This window comes from Antechinus flavipes, chromosome 3 (assembly GCF_016432865.1).
Source record: "Antechinus flavipes isolate AdamAnt ecotype Samford, QLD, Australia chromosome 3, AdamAnt_v2, whole genome shotgun sequence".
NCBI classification, from domain to species: domain Eukaryota; kingdom Metazoa; phylum Chordata; class Mammalia; order Dasyuromorphia; family Dasyuridae; genus Antechinus; species Antechinus flavipes.
Window position 1 is genome coordinate 49930958 of NC_067400.1, and position 22969 is coordinate 49953926.

Sequence of the window (22969 nt, forward strand, 5' to 3'; positions counted from 1 at the left end):
ATTCTCCAATTGATGGGCATCCATTCAATTTCCAGTTTCTAGCCACTATAAACAGGACTGCCACAAACATTTTCTGCCAAGAAATCCTAAATGGAGTCACGGAGAATTAAAAGCAACATGACAAAGGTGGTAAAAGATAGAAATAGTTCTGAGGGGGCAATGCAAAGATAGCCATGTGAATACATGGCTGAAGCAAATTCTGGAAGCTTCACTTTTTTTCCAGTTAAATATATTGGACATCACTTGTCTAAACTCTCTGGATCACTCTCTATACTTACTGTGAATTAATGTGAATTTTTTTCTAGAAAAATCACAGACTTTTTAACTTCTTAAACTTATTCAGCTTTTTAGACTCGGCAATCCTACTAATGGATATAGTTCTCAAAAAGGTCAAACACATAAAAACATTTCATTTACACAACCATATTTTTAGCAGAAATTGTTGTGGTAGAAAAGAAAAAAAACTAGAAAAACTAGGTGTCCATTGGCTGGAGAATTGACAAATATATTGTACTACAAGAATGTAAGGAAATATAAGTAAATCATGACAAATATGAGAAACTCAGAGACACATGGGAAAATTTGTATGAATTGTTACAAAGAGAAGGCAGTAAATACAACAAGGAAAATAGTCATCTCTGACAAGGTATGAGTAATACTTCTCAGGTGCTCTCAGGAACATACACCAATTCCTAATCCTCTGGTTTATATTCTTAGAAATGTTCTTTCTCTAGATTCAAAGGAAGTCAGTCAGATAATTCTCAAAAATTATCAGAAGTGCAAAAATCCTCTCTCCAGTTCATTCAGCTTCTACCTCAGAAAAAGAACATGAAAATCTCTTTTCCTAACTCTTCCTCTCTCAATCTCTCCTCATGCACATAAAAGCTCAGATACATAGAACCATTCATGGTCATGTAATTTATAAGCAATATCAAGTGATTTCAAACATATTTAAGCAAAAAGTAGATGATTACAATGCAATGGAATTGAAAGTCAGACTCACCTTTCTGCTCTAGAAAAAGATAGGATACTATTACTACAAGTTGGACCTCATCTCAGAACATGAATCTGCATTTTCATTAATGCAACAAATGAGATGATGTGTCTTTTTTGGTCATGTTTTTGTCATTAAGTCATGAATGACAGGGGGTTTCTTGGCACAGATATGGAGTGGTTTGACATTTCTTTCTCCATTATGTACCCATTTTACAGATGACAAACTGGAACACATAGAATTTGAACTCAGGAAAATGATTCTTCCTGACTCCAGGCTCCATGCATTATTGTGCCATTTAACTGCCCCCTTTCTTGCACATAGTAAAGTTAGATCTTGTTATAGTAACAGAAGCCACTTTAATTTCAAGTCTTAAAATGATAACTCTTTGAAATAATACTAGGAAATGTAGTTCATCATAATGGCTTTGAATGTAAAGGTACATGTTCCATTTAGCAACTTATCTTTTCAAAGAAGTGAAAATATGTTCAAGATATTGACCATTTAATGTGTGCCCATTGATGGAGTAATTTTAAATGTCATTTTTTTAAAAAACTAAAAATGTTCAGCTGTCCAGAGACATGGCAAGTCACGTGATTAGAAATTTTTGCTGTTTTAGTGCACAGATTTCAGGTAAGGTGAAGTGGAAGTAGACTGATAAGAGTTCTCTTGTCTGGCTTTTTTCCTTTGAAGGTCTACGTGGAGCAATAGCATTTGCCCTCGCTATTCGGGACACTGAATCTGAGCCCAAACAAATGATGTTCACAACTACACTGCTCATCGTTTTCTTCACAGTTTGGGTATTTGGGGGAGGAACTACACCAATGCTGACATGGCTTCAAATCAGGTGGGTGTCAATTTTGCACAAAGAAAAATATTGTGGCCTATATTGTATAAGAGGTGGTACTATGAATGTTGGGAAAAGAATATCAGGTAAATAGGCATTGGGCTTGAGGGAAAAATCAATGTTGTTTTTCTATAGAGTGTAAAATAGTAGATGGGAACTTTAGATCTAACTGAAATGATTTCTCAATCTGTTCATTTTTTTTTTTTGAGGAACCAAAATCCCCTAGGCTGAGAGAGAGGGAATAGAGGGCAATGGAATCTTCCATTGAGCACAATATCCTTACTGTGAGTGAAGCAATGAGATAAGTTTGGGTGATAAATTATGAGGTACTACTTCTGAACAAATGGATCCAAGATGTAGTAGAAGAATAATTGAATATTAATCTGGGGTTGAGTTTCCTAAGCATTAGCCATAGATTTCTTTAGAGTGAAGAACATGTCTTTTTCTTTCATAGTATTCCAGAAATGGCATTGGGTTTGTAGTAAATGATCAATAGATATTTATTGATTGATCAGTCATATGGACTTTTTAGTGACTAGATCAGAGATTCTTAAATTGAGGTCCATGAATAAATGATAAATATTTCAACATAATTGGTTCCTCTATAATCCTATACATTTTATTTTATACATTTAAAAATGTATTTTTTAAATTTACATATGTATTACATTTAAAAATAAAAGTATAAATAATATAAAAAATGTATAATTTTAAAATGTATACAAAAAAACCTAAGAAGGGTTCTGTAGGATTCACCAGACTGAACAAAGACTCCATGACACAAAAAAGTTAAGAACACTTAGATTTGCTGGTAGGTTTTTCATAGGCAAGGTTAATGGCAAAAATGGGACATCTTCATTCCAGGAGAAATGGAGTATATGGACTTTTGTACAATCCCTCTAAAAGATAGTCAAGAGTATTTGTTATTTTAATGAAATGCAAACTGTGCTCTCTATTTGATTAAATTAACTGACTTATTTTAGTAAACAAGTTTCCCATGTGCTAGGTGCAAGGAGATGATCATCTGTTTTTAACCCATTAGTTTGTGTCACTTAAAAAAGTCGATCGATGTGTTTTATTTTGACATGATATATACTTCCGGACAAATAGCCCTCAAAAACAGTCGAACAAAGCCTCCTGATCACATGGCTGTGCTTGATAACCCATGTCACTCTGTACATTTGTAGCGTCTCACTTGCTAATGAAAAGGAAAGAGGTGTGAGTTACCTTTGAGAATGTGATACCCAACTGTCTATTGTTTCATATACATGTCACTCTCAACAAATCACTTCAGCCACATTTTTAAAGCATTCACTTTGTGCTTAGACTCAGGTTCAAAAACAAAAAGCAACAGTGCTCGACACAAGAAACTTACAATCTCTTATAACCAACTTCCAGTCTTTTATATGTTCTAAGCACCTCTTCACTAAAAGGTAGAATGGGGCAAAGGAGAGATCCAGACAATGTGCTTTACAGAAATGTGATAAAAATAAGATCACTTTTTCAACTAATGAGAAGCATGGAAGGGACAACCCTTGCCCTGGGCACTAAAGGCAAGGTAGAATTTCAATAAGTAGAGATGTGGAGGAGATAAAGTCTGAAAGAAATAACAATCATGGGACATGGCCCATGCAAATGTGTAGAGGTAGGAGAGTACAGAGTGAGATAAATGAGTAACTGGGTTTGAATATTTGGTTAGAATATGAACAACATGAAAGTGAAAAATAGGAAATTAGCCTAGAAATAAATATTGTGTTTCTTTATCTGAAAACATTTTTGTCTCATCTTATGAAAAAATAGGTCCTAAGAAAAAGAGAATTTCTACATCCCAAACCAGTAGAATCTTAGGGGCTTTTGCCCCTAAGAAAGATCTGTTCTTTCCCATTCCCTTTATTTTTTGGTTTTATATCATCTTCATTTCAAAATATATTCAATCCTCTTTCCAATGGCTCTCCTTGAAATATTTTTAAAGGGGGAAAAATCAGTCTGGTAAATAAATTAACACATAATGAGTCTGACCACGTAAGCATTGTTATGTATTCATATGTTAGAGCAGTTAGTTGGCTGACACAGTGGATAGCCCACTGGGTCCAAGAATACCTGGATTCAAAAATGGCCTCAGATACATATTAGCAGTGTGACCCTGAGCAAGTCACTTAACTCTGCTTCAGTTTCCTAACCAATATAATGAGCTGGAGAAGGAAATGGCACACCATTCCAGTATCTTTGCTAAAAAAAACCCCAAATGGGATCAAGAAGAGTCAAACGTGAAATGACTAAACAACAAAGTACAATAGTTCTTGATGGGGAGTGTGGTAGTCTGGCTAAGTACATTTGTTTGGATTAGATGCAGAGGAAAACTTTCTTTCATTAAGTCTCTTGTAAACATTCATAAACAGACATATTACTGTAAATAAGCTTTTTTTTTTAACCTTTACTTGTGCATCATGTTTGCAATTACATATAAATATATATACTCAATTGTTAGCATTTCTTATTATAAAATGTCATTTCTGTTAGCATTCCCAGTTATCAAACACTTGTCTTGAGAGAATTTTCTTTGATCCCATTTGTTAATCTTGGTGCTTGCTATTCTCCTCTCCAGTTTATAATCTTCTAAGCACATGATGAAATAGAAAGAACACTGGCTTTGGACCTGGACCCAGTGGACCTGAGTTCAAATATTGCCTTTGTCACTTGCTAAATGTGTAACTCTGGCACTTCCGTGCCCCTCTCTGACTAACCCTCACTTTCTTCATCTGTAAAATTAATTTTTTTGATCAGCTGGTCTCTGAGGTCCTTTTAAAGTCTAATAAATGGGAATTTCAACCCTGATGAGTATCCTTGCTATTCAATAAACAATTATTAAGTTTCTATTATGTATGTGTAAGGAATTGTGCTGAGCTCTGGGATGGAAACTAAGCTAAGGTGTAGACCCTGGGCTCAGCGAGAGGATATTCCATGAAGACAATCTTTCAGCAACATCCTAAATGTCCTTAAGTTCAGGATTCTTCCTTGCTAATACTAATAGAACACCCACACTCTGGTTAGAACATCCCCAATAGCCTAAAAGCTTTCCTTCCATGAAACATCCTATTCATCCCTGTCTTTTTCCTTATTCCTCTGGCTTAGCTAGGTTTATGTGCTCCATAGACCCATGCAGGGTCCCCAAGACCTTTCAGAGAATCTACAAAGTCACAACTTTTTTCATAATAATACAAAGATATTTTGATTTCTAACAGTGAATATCAATAGGTAAGATCAGTATAAATAAAAGTTTTTAGAAGGTCCTTAAGTGGTAAAGAGGCTTAAGACCAAATGTTTTGAGAACCAGTAGTCTAGCTTAATAATAGACTTATTAAGGAATAGATTCAACTGTGATTGTTATCTGCCACACTCTACTATATTTATCTTTATTTTTCTCTTTCTCACTTTCTTTTCTTCCTTCCTCCCATCTTTTTTCTTCTTTGACCTTCTGACTCTTTTTCTTTTCTCTTTTTTTTCTTTCTTCCCCTATGTCTGCCTTAATTTTGCCACCTCCTATCCTCAGCACTGCTCAATCCTACCCATAATTTTCAGGGCTAATAAGGCTGTTCACCACCACCACCACCACCAGCTCAGCATTAAGTGTCATTAGATGTCATTTCAGATGAATTTATTTAAAGATCTCTCATGTAGAATAGAGTAAAAAAAGACTTCAGCATTCAAAACTGAATACATATATAGCTTCCCTTCTACTTCAAAAGCCTGCAGAGATTCCATTTCTATAACAGAAATTCTCTTTATTTCCAGCATTCCCTATTTTTGTAGAGGTGCTTCCAGATTGATTATCATTGTGATTTTCTTTTAGCTTTTCTGAATCCCAGAATTTACCTTTAGAAGGTATCCCCATTTTTTTTCTTTTAAAAAATCATTTTTTTTTCATCCCAATGGATTGCTTTTGATGTTTGGACCTCTTTCAAGTTGGCAATATTTTCTCATTTCTTCATTCAGAAAATATTTATTGAGTGCCTAATAGGTGCTATGGGGGATACAAAAAAACAAGGGGTAATCAGAAAGGAAACTAAAAGTCTTGGCAGTTCCCAGTCACTCATCTTTGGCAGACCATTGGTAAAGAGGAGATCCTATTTCATTCTGCACTTTTAGCTAGTTCCCACCATTACAAGATATATTATAGTGAAACAGTTCAAGAATACATATATACCAACAGCATTAAGAGCTCAATGATGGTTTTTTCCCTCCAAACTGGACTATGATTTCATTAGTACGAAATATTCCACCATACAGATCAGCAACGCTTCTGTAACTCCAGATAGACACAATAGGGTGTGGGTATTGTTAAACATCTAGTTACCTGGCAAAAACTGAATAAAATATGGGGAATACACATAAGAAAAAGATGGCCCCTGACCTCAAGGCTCAAACTAGAGGGGAAAAACAACACACAAAAGGAAATTGAATGGAAGAAAGAGGGAAGAATGCCAGAAGGTATCCAACATAGCATAACGAAGATAAAATAAGTAGAGATGAGGGACAGAAACATTGAATAAGCACCTGTTATATGTCAGTCACAAATTTATAAATATTATCTCATTTAATCTGGGTAGGAATTGGACCCATAATTTTATTTCGTACCCTACTGAGGAAATTATCTCTATCAGTACAAGTTGGCACCTTACTCTGGAAGTAATAGTCTTAAAGTAACCTAGAATACTGAGAGATTAAGTGACTTGCTGAGGGGTTGGAGGGGTGTCAGGGGCAGTATTATTAGAACTCAGATCTTCCTGGCTTGAACTCCAGATCTCTCCACTAGGTAACATTGCCACTGCTGTAATTTACTGTCTTACTTTTTGGATTTCCCCTTCAATACTACCACAGATTTTACTGAATTATCATTCTCTTTATACACAGTTACATCCACTGAATACAGAAGAAGCTCATTGAGGGAGAGAGTGTCTTTCTTCTCATCTCTGAGCCCTTAGCATTTAGTACAAGCAATCAGGCAGATCTTTATTAAGTGACCATTTTGCCCCAAACACCATGCTAGGTGCCAGTCAGACCTGGTATATAGTTTTATTGAGTTGAGAATATTTTATCCTACTTCAGAAGCTACAAAACTGCTTTAATATTTGAGATGAGTAAATAGATGGCAAGAGGTTCAGAAATTTGCTGTGAATAAGAGAATAAGTAGGACAAAAAAGACAAAAAATCGAATGCCTGTTTGTGTCAGTGGGTTAGCCCACAGATGACAGCATCTCTCCACACTAGGGTACACAGTTAACTTTCCAGAGCTAAATACATCTGTCCCATCTTATAAAACCTATTCCCTTCTCTTGAAAGGATGTGTAAGCATGATAACTCATTCTTGTGATGTTATTTAAACATATATCTAAAACACTTCTCAAAATATGATATTTTTTCCTTTTTAAAATGTGTTGCCTCTTTTAGTTACAGGCTAGAGGCAAATGCATCATAATAATTTAAAAAAAAAAAAAAGAATAAAGCACTCATGATCAGTAGGCCCCAAACACTGAAAGATTCTGTTCAAGTCCCTTTCCTTCTCTATAGAGACAGGAGTATCCCTAACTTTTTATGGCTTTCTACCCTATGGCACACCTAGCCTCTCAAAATAATGGAGCTGTCTTGCCTGATGAAGAAAGAGAGCAGTTTACTTTCTCTCTTCCCCCCCCCCCACTCTAACCCAACCCACTGTGAATACAAATGGATTTGGTTAAGCATTTGCTGAAATGACTTTCTATCCTGTGGACTAGGAGGGAACCCAAGCAGGGTTCCATGGGAGAGGGTCTCCCCATAAATGTTATCAAGTGGTCATTAAGTTAAGGCAGGTCCAGGCCTGCTCCTCACAACTTTGTGGGAGGGAGGAAGGTAACAGTGCTTTTTAAAGTCAGTGAGTGCTGTGAAAATTGCAGAACTGGGATGATGGGGCTCTGACCACACAGGGGTGAGGAAAGGCTTCCAATGGTATTTGAATTATTTTCCATGCGCATGAATGTGACCTGCGATTGCTTCCACACTGGTTGTTTACCTATATCCTCCTCTGGATGGCTGCACAAACTGCATTACACTATCTACTATTGGTCCCATGTGCACTGTTAGTAAAATAGCAATGCATCCAGGCGTTCTCTTCTGGAAAAACTTTATGTGTAGTGGATGGATTCATGCATGGAAAAGGAAGAGGTGAAAAAGATAGAATCCACAAGACCCCAATTGAGATGCATGCCATGAAGGTGTTGAATCCCCTTGCAGGGAAATGAAAATGCTTGTAATTTATAGGTAATATTATCACTAAGTTTCTGTCACTGAAAAAAAATTGAACTTGAAATTGATTCAAACATTGGATTTTACCACAGTATATTTATTTGTTTCTTTTATGTTTTTATTGATATCTTTTATTTTGACATCATTTCCTTTATAATAAACAATAAGAGAGAGACAGAGACAGAGAGAAAAAGAGAGAAAGAGAAAACAGTTCATCAAAGTCAACATTATATATGAGATATTTCACAATCATAGCCTAAGCAAAGAAAAAAAGGAAATTTTATCTTCCTCCCTCCAAGAATCAAGCTGGGCCATGATAATCACTCTGCATTCTGTTCTGCTATTGTTGTAGTTATTCTTCTTTCCGTTTGTGGTTGTGATCATTGGTTATGTTGTTTTTCTGTTTTCTATTTTCTTAACCTTGTATCCCTTTGTATTAGTATACAGTATACAATAGTGTAACAGTCTATTATGTTTGTACAACCACAATTTGCTTATCCATTCAATCACACAGATAGATACTTTGCAGCTCTTTGCTACTATAAAAAGTATTTAGTACAAAGAGATTGTCCTCAAATAATTAGCATTTTTTCAAATTCTGAAAGTATTTGCTAACTGTATCTATGATACATTGTAACAATATCAACAAAAGTAGATGGGTAGAGAAGAGAAAGATGACTGTGTCTGAAAGTAGTGAAGAAGAGAGATCCAAAGACAGAGACATCGAGAGGGAGAGAGACAGAGAAACAGAGACAGAATGTGTATGAACACATCCATACTGATAAATGTGATAAACTTTATCTCTCTGAGTTTTCTCATCTGTATAATGAGAATTATAATAATTAATATTAATTATAATAATGGAATGCATCTCCCAAGAATGTTGTGATTTTTTAAAAAACTCTTAAACCCTAAAATTCTTTGTAAATGTGAGCTCCCTTCCATTCAATAATACACACTTTGGGTAACATGAAGACAAATAGCATGCTCAAAGTGTTTGTATTCTACTAGGGAAAATGAGAGGAGTAATAACAACAGATACTTAAAACAGGTTTTAAAGTTTGCTGCATGAACGTGCATTATCTCATTTGATCCTCTCAAGAGACCTGTGAAAGAGATTCTTCAAAGATCCCAATTTCATAAAGAAACTGAGGTTCAGAAAGGTTACAACTACCCAAGGTAACAGAGCTGCTAAATATCAAAGGAAGATTCAAATCTACGTCTTCCCTGACTCTAAATCGATCATTCTTTCAAACTACTCTACTCTCAAACAAAAATTTGATAAGTGCCAAAAATAATATGAGCAAAGTCTTTATGAAAAAATCAGAGAATGAAGAAATTACTTCTAGATTATAGGAATCAAAGAGGACTTCATGGAGGGGATAGCATTTGATCTGAGCCTTGAGGAATGAATAGGATTCATCTAGTAAGGAGAAGATATTCCGAATAATAGGAAAACCATGAGTCATTCTTCAAATTTTCACTTAAACTTTTAGCTATACACTTGATTTGTTCTTTACTTCTATGAAATTTGTTCAAATAGCTACTATATTATTCTACAAAATATCTTGTCTGCATCAAAAATTGAAGGTGATATAAAATGTTAACTGGCATTTTCATTATTTAAAATATTCATTTCTATACCAGATGAAATTCAGAAATATTTTTGTATGAGAAACAATTTTCTCTTTGATAGGTTTGTATTATATATTATTTAAAAGATTTATTTTATCTTTCTTTTTCAACATCTCAACAAACATTTGTTCAATACTTACTATATGCAAAGCACTATAATGGGTTCTGAAGATACAAAGAGAAAAACAAAATGGTGCCTGCCCTCAGGGAACTTACATTTTGCTCACAAAACGGGTAGACAGAATGTACATACGGTCAATACAACACAAATACCAAATTTATAAAAATTAATTTTATTGGAGAAGTGAAAAGAATCCACTAATAACTTTCTTTTATTTCAACTTTAAAAAGGATTCAGGATTTGAATGAAAATATAAACCTTCACTTCCCAAATTTCTAAGGAAATATCAAGGCGATCTCCAACATTAGTTGGGAGGTTTTCTTGTAAAAGCAAACATAATAGCTCCTTGATTAGAATCAGGATTTCCTCTGGATGCTACATTTTCCTGCTGAACTCATTAGTACTCTGGAGTGAGGAAAACCCAACCCCCTGTCTCTGAGGATTAGCTCTGCTGTTATCCAGGAAACAAAAGAGATCAAAGGTGTCAAGCTGTGTCCCACAGAGATGATATCCAGTAAACAGGATTATCTACAAAACTATTATACACCTGGGCAAATAGACCTGAAAAGGCAATGAGGTCCTAGAAACTGCTAAAGCAGAGCTCAATGTCAGCTAATTTACCATGGGGTGATACTAACCTGGAGTGTATCCTACAAAGCTAATTAACACCTTCCATTAAGAACCAAGGGGAATGGTACTGAGATACCAGAGTTTCCGTACTGAGTCACTTATCCCACCAAAAAGGATGTCTGGGTCTTGGCTAGCCAGAGATGCTGGTCTTCCTTTGAAGAGGTCATGTGCTCATTACACACATTGACAGCTTGACCATTTCAGGACCAGATGAGAACTCCAGAACTAGATTTAAAACCAGTCTCCAAGGCACAGGAAAGCATATTCAGAACAGAGGAAATTGTGGTCAGCTAGATTGCTTGCTTGACTTTCAATTTTCCCTCCCAAATACTGTTCTTCTTAGCCACCAAAATAAATTAGTTTACCAATGAACTTTGTCATATCTTTATCTGGGATTGAAGCTTCTTTATAAGAAAGTAAGGTTCTTTAATGAAAGACAAATCTTTACAAATCATGTAAAGTTATGTTAATTTGAATGCATAATTCTTTGAGAGCAGCCCTATTAAAATGTGCACAAGTACCCCCAAAATATAACTTAGCTGTATAACTAAGAAGCATTATAGGCTTGTTTGTAAAAACAAACAAATTTGAAACTGGAGTTGTGGCTTTAAATTCTGACTCAATTCTGCTTTTCATGTATGACCTTAAACCAAAATCCTTTAATTTCTCAGAACTTGACCTATAAAATGAGGGGAATGGTCTATTTGACTTCTCTCCAATGTCCCTCTTACCTATAAACAGATGTACCTTGGTTCTCATGCTCCCTTAGGCAGTTGCTTAAAGCATTAGAAAGAGTATACACACCTGAGACTTGTAGATCTTCTCAAATATCCTGTCTCTGCTACAAATAACTTGTGTGACCTAGCTTGGACAAATCACTTGATTTCTGAACTCCATTTGTTATTTATAAAATGAGAGAGATGGAAACAGATGAAATGTGAGGTTCATTGTAACTCTAGATTCTATAATTGTGGCAAATCCTCACTAACTCCAGTAGGTATTGAGGGACTTATAATCTCTATGATTAAATTCAAAAATCTCTGTGACATTTAAAGACTTTTACAGCTTGGCTCCAGTCTACCTTCTAAGCTGATTCCTCATTATTACCCCACACTTACTCTGCTTTCCAACCAATCTTCCTTATTTATTTCCTATATAAGACACTCCCTGTTCCACCTCCAATCTCCAGGTCTCTGCATGACTTGTATTTCATATCTCAAGTATAAAACATCTTCCCTCTTCACTTCTCTTGTTAATGCCCCACCTGGTTACCCTCTGTGTATATATAAATGTGTGTGTATTTGTTTCTAGCTAAGACTCTGGGCAAGTCACTTAACCCTGTTTGCCTTTTTGGCAAACCACTCCAGTATCTTTGCCAAGAAAAATTCAAATGGGATCACAAAGAGTCAAACATGACTGAAATGACTGAAGAACAACAACATATGTATGTGTGTATACATATATGTATATATATATATACACACACATTTGTCTGTGGAAAACAATATTCATATACATAAGTAAATTATAAATGTGTATATGTAGATATACATATACATAAGTAATATACTTAGTTATATGCACAATTAAAAATTAAGTAAAATAATTAAACCAAATAATTAAATTTAAAAATAAAATAAATTTAAAATTTATATGTACAATTAAAAGTGTAATTTACTTGGTACAATTATTGCGATACAAATCTGTTTATAGAATTTACTTATTATATATCATATATAACATCATAAATAAGTAAATTACACATATATATAATTTATATATCTATGTAGGTGTTGTTTTCCCCAGAAGAGTATAAATCATATACACCCTCTCTCTATCTCCATATTATGGATATATATATATGTGTGTGTGTGTGTATATATATATATATATATTATATATATGCATATATGTGGAATAGTTGTTTGTGTGTATGTATGTATGTACATATGTATCATTTCTTTATCTGAATATTTTCTCCAGAAGAAAGTAAGTTCCTTGAAGGAAGGACCTGCTTCATTTTTGTATTTGTACATAAGCATTAAGCACAGTATTTGTTGCATCCTTTTGATAAGCCCTTCTTGAATGAACAAATGTACTGAAAATATAATTTTGAAACTATAGAAGATACATTTTTTTTTCTTTAGAATAAATCATTTACTAATTTCTTTGGCTAAATCTGCCCACAGTCGGTGATTTTTATTTCTTCTGGATGCTCTCTTCAAGGTTTCTTCTAACTTTAAAAATGCATGATCTTAAGTGTATGGGAGAGGCTCCTTAGAGGTAGAGCCATAATTAACAGAGGATGGCTGGTACTTTGACCCAGCATGCAGATTTTTGGGAATAACACTTTTTTCCCCAGGGTACATCCAGAGTCCCATGGTACATGGCTGTTTTTGCCCCAAATGAAAAAATTTCTAGCTCTTACTTGGATTAGAGATAGAGATAAATAATAGAGATATAAAGATATATAGATCTGATATGGAAACATATATACACACATATACACATATATCTATGTATATATGTTTGTATTTACACATACACACATCCCATTCCCTTCTTTATGAACACTATAACAACTCTTTTTCTCTTCAAAATAATCCTTCCCCTTATCAAAACAGAAGGGCCCTATCTGGCCATTTTCATTTGCTGATGGATCGACTCTTGATGCTTCTATATAAATGCATTGCCTAGTGTTGACAGTATTTTGAATAGTAGCTCATATTTTCATACTGTACCCATCTGTCCCAAATCCTTTTATTTAAACCCTGGAATGCATCCCTAGCTCTCTTAGACTATTTCCATTTCTAGTTTTAAAAAAAAGTTTCTTACAACAAAATGTGTCCCTGGAATGCATCCTCTGTGTTAGTAGCAGCATTCTGGTATTTATTAATAGGATAAAAACCTAGTCAAAAGCAAAGTTAAATAGAGCTTTTATTTCCAAGACAAGTAGCAAAGATGATCTATAGCACACCCTACAATGAGAATATGCCATTTAAAGCATCAGAAAAAGGAACATAATTAGATTCGGGACTAAATATATCATTGTTTTATTTTGGTTTTCAAAACTTTTATGCCCTTATAATAAGAATCACAATAGTTACACACCAAATAAAGCTCATGAATGTTTTTATATATGCACATTTATGAGTGTTTACATAACCTATGTAAGGCATAGTGTAATCCACATAAGGGTACCTCATGAAACATTATTCCATAATGCCATCAGCAATATATTATGGCTATAAAGTTAGCAAGTTATACTGTAACCTCATCATGAATAATCATTTTCACCATGGAGCTAACAGAATGTCATCAAGGCTAAAATCTTGTTTTCAGAAAACTGATTAACAGTATTAATTGGGAGATGTGCCTGTCAATGAAGGAAACACACATATCTATTTCAATTGTCAGGATAGGAAATTTTCACATATTTATTGCAAATTAACTTATGTCCCTTGAGAAAGAAGCAAAGGAATGGCAGCTACTTAGTATAATAAATAGAGTGCCAGTACCAGAGTCAAGAAGATCACAGTTCAAATCTAGCTTCAGACATTTGACACTAGCTGTGTGATCCTGGGCAAGGATTTAACCCCAATTGCCTTGCAAAAAGGAAAAGAAAGAAAGAAAGAAAGGACCAAGGGAAGGAATAAGAGTCCCTTGGTTCTCTTGATACCTGAAATGTTCTTCTTACTAATTTTTCATAACTATTAGAATAAATATACCATTTTTCTTATTCAATGAATAGCCTAACAATTATTTTATTACAAGTATTATCAAGAAAGAAAATATTTGTAAAGCATTTGGCACAGTACTTGGTACATAGTAGACATTTAATAAAAATGCTCATTTCCTCTGCCAGTACCAAACAATTGAGATGCAGTATGTAGTGGATAGAGAGTTGGTCTAGAGCCAAGAAGACCTGGGAAAAGTTCTGATATGTGTTGTTTCTGTTAACATGAGTAAATCTCTTATTTTCTTGGTAGCTCCTGGTAATGCTCTATGGCTATAAATTAAATTACCAAGGAATTTTTGATGTGCATGATTGGAGACAATTTTCATACTTTCATAGAGTTCTTTGAACTTATGAATTCACAAATTCATAAAAATAACATAGGAGAGCTTAAAATGGGCATGGATCTACATAAAGTATTTTTAATTCTTTGCCAATACTGACAAGGGACCAGAGAATAGAAGAAGGATGTGAATAAGGGTAGATGAGCTATGGCACATATATTGTGTCAGTGAACCTCCCTTTCACTGGTGTGGGAGTCTGCCATTTTTGATCAGTTTATTTGAGAAGTTGGTGGTTTTTTTCCCCAAATGATAAAAATTAATAAATGATCCATTTGGGGATAAAGCAGAAAACAAAAATCAAGCAATCAATGTTTCCATTTGTCTTTTGCATCCTACAAAATAGACAGTTTCAACAATAATGATATATAAATATTTTCTTTTATGTCCTTTTTAAAAAATTTATATTCAAAATTGAGTCTTAGCAAGAAAAAAATAATTTTTGCATAGTTTGTTTAGTTTGTTGTCCTATTCATTCTGACCCTTCCCGGGCATAAGACCAGAAATGTGGAATTCGATAGAATGGCTTAAAGAAGGCATTTTGGTGTATTTGGTATCATGGTTGAAAATACCACCAAGTCAGAATGGGGCAGAATCTGGAGCTCATCTGCAGCTGAGAGGTCATCAAATCAGTCAAAACAGAGTCCAAAGAGCCCGGGTAGCTTACAAAACAAGTTAGGGAGCCAAAAATCTGGTTCAGAGCTATAAATAAATAAGACAAGAAGCAAGATAGGTCAGGAAGGGGTCTAGAGCAGTCCCAAAGTGGCTCCTGAGATGCACTGTATTCAGGGTACATCTGTGTGCTTTTAAATGAGGATGCAGATCAGTGCCATCTTTCTGATCTTTATTCATCCTGCCTCAGTGTAATGCTGCAGTCCCTCTTTGTGAGGGAGCTGCCGCTATTTGGTCAAGCAGCATATTCCAGGTACATCCTCAGGCATCTTCCCCTTCCCCATACATAGTATTGATCTTTACTCAGTGAGTGTTTCAGATAGATGATCTGGCCCATTTCAAAACTTCATACATCCAGACTAGATCAGAGCATCAAAAAATGGATCATGAAATAAGGCATGATGGAAAGAAGTAGTGTATTTTATAAAATAACATTTCACCTCACTTTTTTTTTGCCCAAAACTTTTTTCAGCATGCTCTTTGAAAGAAAGATGTTCTATCAATTCAAGAATTTATTGATTGGACTAGCTGTGCCTTAATATATTATGGCATAGGAACATTAACCAAACATACTCCAGGAAACATTATTGTATAGGAAAAGATTGCCTGCATCCATTCCATAGTCTGTTGTCCTTCTAGACACTATTTATTATATTTATGACCAAAGACACAGTCATATTATCATACATCTAGGGCTGAAGGCTATCTCAGAGGCCATTTAATGCTATGCTGTCATCTTTTCAGGGGAGGTAACTAAGACTTAGGCAACTAAGTTGTATAATCTACACAACTTTAGGCTCAGGAAGGCAAGGGTGCATATACTGTCTCAGATATTTGCTAGTTGTATGACCTTGGACAAGCCACTTAACCTATCTAAGCTTCAATTTCAATTATCTATAGGATGGAAATAATAATAGCATTTACCCTCATAGGGTTGCTTTAAAGACATAATGAAATAATATGCATTTTGTTTTGCAAAACTTAAGCACTACATAAATGGATGGATGGATGGATGGATGAATAGGCAAATATGTAATTCAGTATGTAGGTTGATAGATGAATACATAGATAGATAGATAGATATAGATGGATGGATGGATGGATGGATGACTAGTCAGATAGTTCAGTAGGTAGGTAGATAGGTAGATGAATAGATAGATAGATAGGTAGATATATAGATGGAATGGATGAATAAACAGATAGGTAGTTCAGAATGTAGGCAGATAAATAAGTAGCTAATATATAGATAGATGGATAGATAGATAGACAAACAATGACATCATTGAAGAAGAGGAAGAAGTAGCAGTAAGTTTTCAAGAACCAACTTCCAATAGGAAAAAAAAAAAAAAGTCATTTAGCCAGTCAACAAGCACTTACTATGTGTTCAATACTTAGCACCAGGAATATAAAAACATGGTCTCTGTCATTGAGGAACTCATCTAATTTTGGTTTTTTGCCTCACTTCAAAAAAAAAAAAAAAGTAGCTTTCTCTTCTCATCATGAAGGATTTACTTTGGAAGTTAATTTGGTTTGTAATGAAGCTGGATCTACTCATAAAGTTGATGGCTCAAAAGCTGACTGAGAAAATACCAATTTAACCCTCAATCCAATGTGGAATAGAAGTTATAGCAAAAGTGACTTATAAAACAGCCAATCAATTGGCATATTCCAACTTCTCCTTGCCCCCCCTACTCTAATACCATCCCTGAAATACTAGGCGGTCAATCCCACCTCAGAACCACCTTTATGTGATCTCAGGGTCTCTCTATGGCCTAGTTTGTTGTAAAACATGGCCCTCTCACCTACCTATTTCCCAAAGCGGTCGTGAGACTGAAAGAAGGTAATGAACATCAAATGATTCAAACCTTATAGTACCAAACAAATATGAGATATTACATTTGTATTGGGATTATTTCAAAACCAAAATCATCATATTTACTCTTTTCAAATGGGGCTTTCAGTTTGTGGCCTATTCAAAAAGGGATTTTCCTGACAAACACAAAAGAAACAAAAAGTACTTAAGAAAACATATCCTATAAAAATGCTTTGGTGCTATGGCTAAGCTTTCTGCTTTTATTTGATATTTTTCCCCTTCTACCCTCCATCTTCAACATAATCATTTGTCAAAGGATTTTTCCCCTATACCCTGGGCCAGATCATCCCCCGAAGCAGCTCTGTGGGAGATCAAGGCAAAGTGAACACCTGACCCATTTTCATCCCCTTTTCAATTAATTTCTCATTGGGCTGGAATTGTATTTTCTGTGTCCCACAGTCCTTGAGACAGGCTGTTCAAACTAAATCTCAGCACCTTTTCCAACCACCACATCTGTTCACTGAGGGGGACTTCCAAGTGGAGAGATTGTGTCTCTATCAATAACATACCTCCAACAGAATGAAAGAAATGGAACTGATCCCCCAAAGACAAAATTCCCAAGGTGTGACCCTGTGCCAGTCATGTTCAAACAACAAGCAAGCTGAAGGCCCCCCTAAAGAAAAAGTGAGTGTGAGCATCCAAGAAGATACAAGATGGTCTTTTCTAAGCATCAGCAGTGTGATTTATGGCAGAATGACTCTGGAATCAAAGGAGGTATGTTCAAATCTAGCCTCTGTTGCTTACTGGGTAATGTCATAACCTTAAGTTTCCTTATCTGTAAATAAGAGAGTTAGACTAGCCAGTCCCTTTCAGCACCAAACTAGGGCTTATACATAATCAGAAAATACTACATGCAAAGTAATGCTTATAAGAGAATATATCTAGTTGATCTAGTTTAGGAAATCCCCTTCTATTGCATAGTCCTCTGACATTTAAAGCTGATCATAGCCTGGGCTCTCCCCATCTATGCATTCTTCTTAAACTTTACTCGTTTGGCACCCTCTCTGATCCAGCTGTTCTGGCCAAGCTGCTGATTCTGGCACACACAACACTCCATCCATCACCTCTATGCCCTTAGATAGAATTATAATTCAGAATGCTCTGTCCCACTTAGTTCTATTTTTAAATTTTTCCTAGCTTTCTTCAAATTTCACATTCTCTAGGAAGCCTTTTCCAATCTTCCCCCCCAACCCACCCCATAGTTCTTTCCCCTCTGAGATTCTTCTGATATAGTTTGTATATATCATATATATAGCTAGTTGTTTGCAGGTTGTTTCTTCCAATAGAATATAAGCTCTTTGGAGACTGTATTAACTTTTCTTATGGTGACTGTCATGTAATAAGCTGTTAAGTAACAGCTTAGAATCAAAGGTCTTAGATCTCAATCAGCATCTCTTCTACCAGATTCCCAATATGTGCCATTTTCTTGGAGATCTTTAATTGGGGATGAGGAGGAAACTCATTTGTCCCATTGTGCAGAAGAAAAGAAAAGGAAAAGCTGGAAGCCCTCCCTTGTAAGCCAGGCTCTTCCAGTAACAAGATGTACATATGACATTAGATGTCATTAAATAGGACTTGTGGATCTATAAGATCTAATATTCTCTGCTTCTGTGGCTCACATAGAGTTGAAACTCTGAAAAAATCCTCAGATAGGAAATTTGACTTTTACATCTGATTGGATGGCTAATGAAATTAGGCAAACTGCAAAATCCTTTGGTACCTTCTGATCTCTAGTAGCAAAATATTAGTGAGCTCTCTTTTAATCCTATCTGCCCATTTTTGTTTTGAGGTTTGGTTTTTTGACTGGTTTTGTAATGGGATTATAGGTCCTTGATTCAGTTAAACTCAATAAACTTTTATTAAGCAACTATCATGTGTAAGATTCTTTAAGTCAGAAGCAAAACAGTCTCTGATCTTTCATGAATCTTACCTTCTGCTGAGAGGGAGAGAAAGCAAGGAAGCACATGATAAATAAATACAAATATATACAGAGTGAATTCTTATTTTCACTTAATAGTATTTTATTCTTTTCCAATTACATGTAAAGATAGTTTTTCACATTATTTTTTCTAAGATTTTGAGTTCCAAATTTTTCTTCTTCCCCTCTCCCCATGACAGCAAGCAATCTGATAGAGGATATACATGTACAATCATGTCAAACATATTTCCATGTTAGTCATGTGGTGAAAGAAAAGTCAAAACAAAAGAAAAAACAAAAAAAAATTTTAAAGTGAAAATAGTATGCTTTGATCGGCAATTTCCATAGTTCTTTCTCTAGATGTGGATGGCAGTTTCCATCACAAGTTTTTTGGGATTGTCTTGGATGACCATATTGCTGAAAAGAGCTAAGTTTATAATAGTTGATCATAATGCAATGTACAGAATAAATCCTAATCAATTTCCAGAGTGTAGGTAGGAGAGGACTTGAGAGGGATGTAAGCTCAGAAAAGGTCTTCTGTAGGTGGTTGTGATTGGACTGAGCCTTGAAAGAAGGTAGAAATTTCCAAGAAGTAAAGAAGAAGAAGGCTGCAAGCAGGGAAGACATCCTGGGCTGAAAAGGTTATATAAATTGTTATGCAATTGTATCCTAAATAAGGAAACAGGCTGATTTCACTGATAGCTTTAGCCAGTGCAAGTGGAAGACTGGAACCTTAGCTTACAATTGGTGGCCCCACATGTGGCCTTGTTTATCCAAGGAAAACCCTTCGTATCTGGCAACTTTGACATGTAAGTACCTTGAGGAAGGGATGTTGAACTTAACTTCCCTTTTTATTCAAAAATGCTCTCAGGGCTGCTCAAGCTAATTCCAAAGTGTTTTCAGGAAATCACTAAAACATCTTGGCATAGCAACTACTCTTTTATGAAACCTCACCTATTGTTTTGACCCTATCAATGCTAAATACATTTAAAAAAAAAAAAAAAAAACAACACTTTAAAAAAAAAAAAAAGTCATTATCCCACCTACTTCTAGTCAGGAAGTTCTAAACCCTAAGTCATTTCCTACTTTGTTGGGCCAAGGAATGTGTTAGGAGGATGTGTGACTACAGACAGCATGACTCAGACGAAGAACTGTTTCTGTGGAATTTCTTTCCTGGCCAGGATTCTTAAAACTCAGTTGTTCATTGGATTGAATGGTAATTTGAGCTATTGTTGTTTTTATAGACTTTGGGAATAAGTCTATAGCAAAGTTGGATTTGAAGATTAGAACATGGAATCTGGTCATTAAAACCCAAATAGCCATTGATCATTTTGACTCCTAAAATGATTTCTCTGACTAAGGAGGCATGATGCAGCGTATTGTAGTATTTTTGAAACATGGTACATAAAAGGGACAAATGGGGGAAGTCAGATGAGAAAAATGAGGAGACATCAGCCTCAAAAGAGTTTTGTTGGTCAAGGGCAAAGGAAGGTGAATGCTGTTCACTGTGTCCAAATTGAGGGTGTTTTAGACATTTTGCAAAGGAACTGAACTTAATAAGACCAAGAAACAACCACATGATGGGATGGACACTTCCAGAACAGAGGTTTCAAGCAGGAAAGAAGTCAGTTTGAAAAGAAACTTTATACTGGATGGTATCATCCACATAAAGACAAGGATCAGGGATGGGGAGAAAAGTATCTTGGGTCAAATTACATCTATTGACCAGAATTTGAAAACTGAGATAATATCTAGCCTGCTAACTTTGAGATGAGATTGTACCCCTGACATTTTAGAACTCTGAGTGAATGAGGAAGGATTTTCGATGGTACTATTAGGAACATCCCTTTTCCTAGTGTTGCAATATCAGTCTCCCATTGCTCCAACACTTTAGAATTCCCTGTGCCTCAGACATTAATCAAATCACAGTACCACTTGGCATATACAGGCAACTCAAGACAATACACAGGAAAAGGGTTGTATAATAAGCAACTACTTCATAAATGTTTGTTGAATTGGATCATATACTTAGAGATCTTCTAATCTAAACCCTTTATTTTTCAGATGAGAAAATTGAGGGATTAAGTGATCTAGCTATGTGATCCTAGATAAATTAGTTATCCATCTACCTCAGTTTCCTCAGCTGTAAAATGGAAAAAAAGAACAGGCTCTAACTCGCAGGGATCTGTGAAAAACAAATGAGGTTTAACATAGTGCTTGGTGCTTAGGAGGCATTTAATGTATGCTTAGTCCAATCTTCCATCCATCCAGATGATTTCTAAGGTCCCTGGTAACTCAGACATTCTATGATTCCATGATCCTATAATCCAGCAACACAAAGAATGAAACAAAACAATGGGAAAAGAGGCTCACAAAGTGTCACAAACACTAGATTCTGGATCTAGACCATCCAACCTGAAATCTTGCCTTAGACATTTAATAGCTTTGTAACTCTGGGCAAATCATTTTATCTCTAAAAGTCCTCAGTTTCCCCTTTGGTAAAATGGCAATAAAAATAGCATTTACCCTATGGAGTTGTTAGTTGGAGCAAATAGAAATATCCCTTTAGAGTATTCTGCAAATCCTAAATGATTATGTAAATGCTAACTGGTATAAAGAAAAACAACTCCCTGTTAGATATGTTTGAATTATATCATATATGTGTGTATGCGTGTATGTAAATACATAAACTGTTAGTAACAGAAATGGAATTAGAATTCAGCTTCTTGACCCTAAATCCGTGGAAAGAATGTCACGGCACCACCATATCTACAGTATGAAAGGAGAAAGAACTGGGTAACTTTACAACTATCCCTTTTTCACTGCTGTTGCCCCTTCCTTTTCCTCCCCAGATGTATTTCTTTAATACTTAGTGGTACATCCTTCCAGGGAACATCAGAGAAGGAAAAGAGTTATGTTCTCTCTTATAGGAAACTATAACTGGATGTTCCCCAGCTTACAGTGAAGGGGAAATAGGAGATGATATCCACAAGGTATTCAGACACCAGAGTGAGGAGGGAGGAAGGAGAGAAAGGGAGACAGAGACAGACAAACAGACTCATCAGTGGGCACCCAGGACCAAGATAGGGCAGATTCCACTGAAGGAATCACTCCCGAGCTTCATAGCTCAATATCTCCATATGTAAATAGAGAGATTGCTTCTTACCTCCTCAATATTAAATGAGATATGAAATTTGATGTGCAAATGCTTGGAAAGTACTTTTTGGAGACTCAGATGAAAGGAGGCATGTGACTAAGTGCCAGCACTTAGAATGTATTTTGTGAAAATGGACTGAATGCCTTTTGAACCACACTTTCTCTCCCACCCCCAAGGCTAGCTAATGTGATAGCTCACCTGTGCATCCATTTATTTATTTTATCTCTTCTTTCTATTCTTACAATTAGACCTTTCCCCGAAGGGCCTCAGGGCACAAGCTGCACACTAAAACGGTAATTAAAAAAGATAAACTGGTACAAAGCCATAATGAAAACAGGCAGCAAATGGGGCTGTGTATTAAGAATTATCGACCTTAAAACCTAAAAATGCCACTTTGTCGCTGCTGAAGATATATTCATCCAGTTCTACAGAAGATTTGGAACTTGCAAAACTCATAAATGAAAGGAAAACATCTCTGGTTTTGGATTACCTTATTTCCAGAATGGTTATATTCTGACCCTTCCCACTTCATGTTTTTAAATGGGGTGAAGGGGAAAAGAGAAGAAGGAGCATAGTTTCATTGTTTGGGGGGCTCTCAGTATGGAAACTTCCTCTCCAGAGCAGAATGGCAATTCATATGTAGCCTATGGTCATAAAGTCACCTAAAACACTAAGAGATTAAATAAATTTGCCAAGTTTGCATATTTAATACATATCAGAGGCAGAAGTTAATCCCAAATCTTTCTTTCTGGCCACCACACTTAGA

At 35.5% G+C, this 22969-nt stretch overlaps 1 protein-coding gene across 1 annotated transcript in view; it reads left to right on the forward strand.

The window, feature by feature from the left end:
- The window catches only part of SLC9A9 (solute carrier family 9 member A9), a 719994-nt gene that overhangs the window by 467421 nt on the left and 229604 nt on the right, over window positions 1-22969 (forward strand). Inside the window, exon 12 of the mRNA XM_051983329.1 lies at window positions 1688-1841. Coding sequence (XP_051839289.1) covers window positions 1688-1841 — 154 coding nt within the window. The remainder of the gene's footprint in view (window positions 1-1687; window positions 1842-22969) is intronic.